At 40.8% G+C, this 4,403-nt stretch overlaps 1 protein-coding gene across 3 annotated transcripts; it reads right to left on the bottom strand.

Annotated features, from left to right (window-relative positions):
- Positions 1 to 410: 410 nt before the first annotated feature.
- On the bottom strand, positions 411 to 3,274 carry sinhcafl (SIN3-HDAC complex associated factor, like). Of its 3 annotated transcripts, none has more exons than XM_062385089.1 (6): positions 3,123 to 3,274; positions 1,871 to 2,031; positions 1,667 to 1,766; positions 1,454 to 1,568; positions 691 to 841; positions 411 to 587 (listed from the first exon to the last, which is right to left on the bottom strand). In XM_062385089.1, exons 2-6 carry the CDS (start codon positions 1,996 to 1,998, stop codon positions 419 to 421), a joined length of 663 nt encoding a protein of 220 aa, XP_062241073.1. In that variant the 5' UTR covers positions 1,999 to 2,031; positions 3,123 to 3,274; the 3' UTR covers positions 411 to 418. The 3 variants fall into 3 exon arrangements, with proteins under 3 accessions (XP_062241073.1, XP_062241070.1, XP_062241071.1); XM_062385086.1 differs by having other exon boundaries at positions 691 to 844; XM_062385087.1 differs by lacking the exon at positions 3,123 to 3,274 and having other exon boundaries at positions 691 to 844; positions 1,871 to 3,038.
- Between the last annotated feature and the right edge of the window lie 1,129 nt (positions 3,275 to 4,403).

The following is a 4,403-nucleotide window of genomic DNA, read 5'->3' on the forward strand; positions in this document are numbered from 1 at the left end:
TCCCACATGCACACTTACAATTTGACAAATTATGAAAACGGAACAGTCTTGATATGTATATTAAAAAAAAAGTGACCAGATATTTGATCACACAATCCGAAAACAATAAACAATACAGAATCATAAACGGAGCCTCAACAAAAGATGTTGCATCATTCTATAAATAACACTAATGCCCGTGAGAAGATTTTTTTTTTACTTTTTAGCTTTTTATATAAAAAAAGAAATTTAACTCTATACAAAAGTTTAAAAAAATACCCATATTAAAAAAGGAATATTACGTACAAAAGAAATATCTAACAAACTGATCTAACAGGGGGAGTGGGGATTAGAGGTCTGCCACTGGAGACAAATCCAGGTGAATGCCGTGGACAACCCTATTGGAGGATTTTCAACAAAGGCAATCACCAAGTTTCATTCATGCTTCTGGGAGCTGTGGAGGAAGTGGGTCTGGAAGGTGTGGGGACACTGGTGTGGAGACCAGAGTCTTCTGTTTTGTGGAACTGCAGCAGGGCTTAAAGAGTCGGGGATCAATGATGACCTCTCCAAACCGCCCCTTGTAGACAATCCCACAGCACACCTTTTGCCTAACAGGGGGCACAAATAAAAGAAAACACTTTGAGTAATCAATCTTAAAAATAAATGTCAAATCTGTAACATTTCCCCCTGATAATTCAAGCTATAGTTTACCTCTTCCAGTAGGTTCTGTCCAGGAAAGAGAAGGTGGAGGGAGTTGGGCGTCTTTGTTTGGACTCGATGTCTGAACCATCATCTGACAGGTTGCTGTAACTCGGGGACTGGGCAGGAGACGCACTGGAGGTGGTGCTGTGGGCGTCAGAGTCTGCTTGGAAACAGAAAACAAACGCTTAAACATAGTCGGAAGATGAGTTTGACAAACAGAGACAACATTGGTTATGGCGTTTAAATAACAACAGCAAATAAATACAAAGACAACAATCTATACATTGTCTTTGTCATTTCAGAATTTCACATCTTTCTAAATTTGTCAATTTGTAAAATATTATGAATATATTTTAGAAATTTTTAATCATTTTTTATTCGATAGAATCAACTATTGAAAAATTAACAAACTATCCAACAGCTAAAAAAACGTGTCTTGTTTTGTGTTATAGCAGAAAATAATCACGTCACACTCAGGAAATCAGTGTTATTTTTTCTATTAAAAAATAAACCAGTGGATTATTAAAATTCATGCAAATTACTTTTCTAAAACTGAAAAATGTACTCAAACCCTGATATTATGCAGTTAGAGAGAATGTGCCCTAACTCAAAGAACCACCAGATGCACCTCTAGACACTGGGAAGAAAACAGACACTGTGACCTACATATTTTAAATCAGCAATCAGTTGTATCACTAGTTTTAAGTCAGTGAATAAAACACATTTCTAAAACATATGTGGGGATATTAGTAAATATTTAAAAACAACTTACTTTGTCTCTTTAACTTGTGGAGCTTCTTTAGCTTGCTTTTCTTCTTCCCATCACTGTTCTTGATCTTCTTGGGTTTGGTCATCTTAAAGCCTGGCCCAGCTCTGGCATCCACCACCTGCATCAGGTCAGGCAAAAACATCCAAGTCAACTTACAATTCAAGATCAGGGAGGAAAAAATAAACTGACTCAGCACAGTGAGGAGAGGTCACTTACATGGTTCCAGTTCTTCTTAGAACCATGAGGCAGCTTCTTCCAGCGCTTCACCAGTAACACACAGGCATTGCAGATGTCCCCGACACGATCCTCTGAAAGCCTGGACAAGTAAATTAAACAAAACAGCTTCAGTTTGGATTCCGAAATATGCACACAAAAAAAACATCACACATACGCACTTTATTAATGAATGAGTGTTTTTACCCAAAGCAGAGTCTGAACGTCTCTTCATATCGGCTGCTGTCTGTGAAGCGGGAACTGGAGGACTTGGTCTTGCAGATGCAACAGCCATCGTTACTCCGGTAGATCTTTGACTTGTGGAAGCCAAACATATTCTTTTTGTGGGCCCGTGTTCAGGCAAAAACCTGCAAAAGAAAAAACAAAGCTCGGTAATCGTGCCTGTGTTGGTTATAAACACCGTGTGTCGGTCTGCAGGCAGCTGGCACGTCTACTCCCGAGAAGGGGGCGGTCCCTACACGAGCGCGGCCACACACACACGATCAGAAGTCATTCATAACGCTTAAAAACTTCAAAATGTTATATGTAAAGCAATATTTAGCTCATAGAACAACACATGAACAACGATCAACAACCGAATACAACGAAATTGAAGAACAAACAACGTCCAAGAATGCCAGGAATTTAAAGCCCGGTCATAGGAACATCAAAGGAACAAATAACCGACATAACACTAAAATGATAAAACTCGGTTTGTGATAGTGTTGATTGGTCGCGTCGTCGAAGAAACAGATTCACGAGAAGCTAGGTAACAGTTAAAGTCCCAAACTTCCACACGCTCCGTCCGGTCAACGTGCGGTGATTCACAGGCACGTTACACCCACAAAACAACGTAACGTTTTACTATCGTTCACTGTCGTCGATGTTACGGCGCTGAACGTGGATCAATGCGTTAGAAACTTTACTGATGAGTGAAGCTCAGCGATCGTTGATGCAACCGCCGTTATGTGTCGCGTTGGTCGTGGATGTGTCTACGGTGGAAACTCCAAACAAAAAGCGGCGGCGGGGCTCTCAGAAGTAAAACAAAAAGCTACCGGGCTGCTCGCTGAAATACCAATAAAACACGCGTCCACACAACGCACCGCTGTCGACTCGACACCGCGCGTGCGTGTAGTCGATAAAACGCGAAAAGTCGCGTCGAACCCGTCGTGTCTTTTCAAGTCAAACTTTAACCCGCTAGAGCGCCAAACGCAGCTCATTGTTGTTAGCCGTTAGCATGCTAGCTAGCCGATGCTGCTACCTCCGCCACGCCACGCTCTCGATCACTTCCACGTTATCCCATTGTCGGTTATTCTACGCACGCTCGGCTCGCAGCACGCGGTAACGCACACGGCATGCTACGGCTACAACGCACACTCACGCATCTGTCCCGCACGCAGCAAACCGGCGGAATCTTACCGTTGTAATTTCCTTAGGAGAGAAATAAAAGCGCACTTACCGGACAGAAACTTTGAATCTTCGTTCGCTGTGTCCTCGACCCGCACTGCGCATGCTCTTACTACCGCTGCATACAGCTGGGCATTAGCATGTCGTTAGCATAAAGAGCCGTAATGAAAGGGCTACGCACACTCGGACCATATAAGGAGTGCAGACGCTCAGTTTGAACCTGGAGCCAACCAATTGCCGTCGTCCTCGCGAGCCCCTCGACGGCAGTGGACGCCGGGAGGTGTAGTTGAACGAGCGTGAGAGCTCCGGCTATTCCCGGTGTTCCACCGCTTCCTGTTAAACTCAAAGTCCCACAAGCCACCGGGCCCGACGCTTTCAAGAAAAAACAGCGCTCTGAAATGGCGCGAAAGAGTTTGTTTACATGTTCTCAGCTGAGAAAGCGCAACAGAACAGTTTGAATGGTCACAAAGAAACAAAATGCGGACTAGATCACTTGAATGCTGTGACGCGTTTCACAGTGATTATAGTTATGAGCCGGATATATAGATACACAGATAGATAAGTGTTCATACTCACTAAGTAAATGATGCACAGTAAAATACTACATATAATAGAACAAAGAACAAGCCTATAAACAGCAGACTGAATGCAAGAGATGACAAACTATATGAATAAGAGACAAGTGTGCATAGTTGCAGTAGACAATGTAATGCGGTAGATGGGAATATGACAAAATAAATAAAATATGAATACAAGATGTGCAAATTCAGTTATTGCAGGAGTAAGCAGAGAGTTTAGGTGTGGAGAGAAATAGGGCTCAGGGTTGAAATGAGGAATTCGTTGATATTTTTCGAAGTAATAAATACAAAGTGGAGACGAGTTATTAAATTTGTGATGTAGCTAACAATTATCTTCTTTTTTTTTTTTCTATTATTGGCCAAGAAACTCTTTAGACTAAACCCGGGAGTGCAAATAACAATTGTGAATCCTTTAATATTTTAAAAAGATATTAAAACTTAATAGAAATAGCTAATAAAAAGTGAAGAAAAGTGGAAAACCAGCTTAGTATGCATGTATTATATTTATGCATTATCTTTATCATTATTTAATTGTAAGAAAATCTCTATATCACTATTACTGAAGGGAATTTAACAGATTTTAGTATTTTTTCTCGAGTCTAAACATCAAAGGTTTTCTGTTTACTATCACTGAAGATTAATACAATTTTAAGAATCTGAGAAAATTGAACTTCTGAAATGATCTGAATATTTTCCACTGAGGATTCACATCCACCAGATAATGAGCTGTAATATAATAAAAACAAGTCTTTATA

This window comes from Platichthys flesus, chromosome 1, assembly GCF_949316205.1.
Source record: "Platichthys flesus chromosome 1, fPlaFle2.1, whole genome shotgun sequence".
Classification (NCBI taxonomy): Eukaryota; Metazoa; Chordata; class Actinopteri; order Pleuronectiformes; family Pleuronectidae; genus Platichthys; species Platichthys flesus.

Excerpts from the sequence above, each read along its gene's own strand:
- sinhcafl (XM_062385086.1), bottom strand. The coding sequence starts at position 1,998 with ATGTTTGGCTTCCACAAGTCAAAGATCTACCGGAGTAACGATGGCTGT. Across the intron at positions 845-1,453 it reads CCACAAGTTAAAGAGACAAA|CAGACTCTGACGCCCACAGC; the intron begins GTAAGTTGTTTT and ends TCTGTTTCCAAG. Across the intron at positions 588-690 it reads GACAGAACCTACTGGAAGAG|GCAAAAGGTGTGCTGTGGGA; the intron begins GTAAACTATAGC and ends GCCCCCTGTTAG.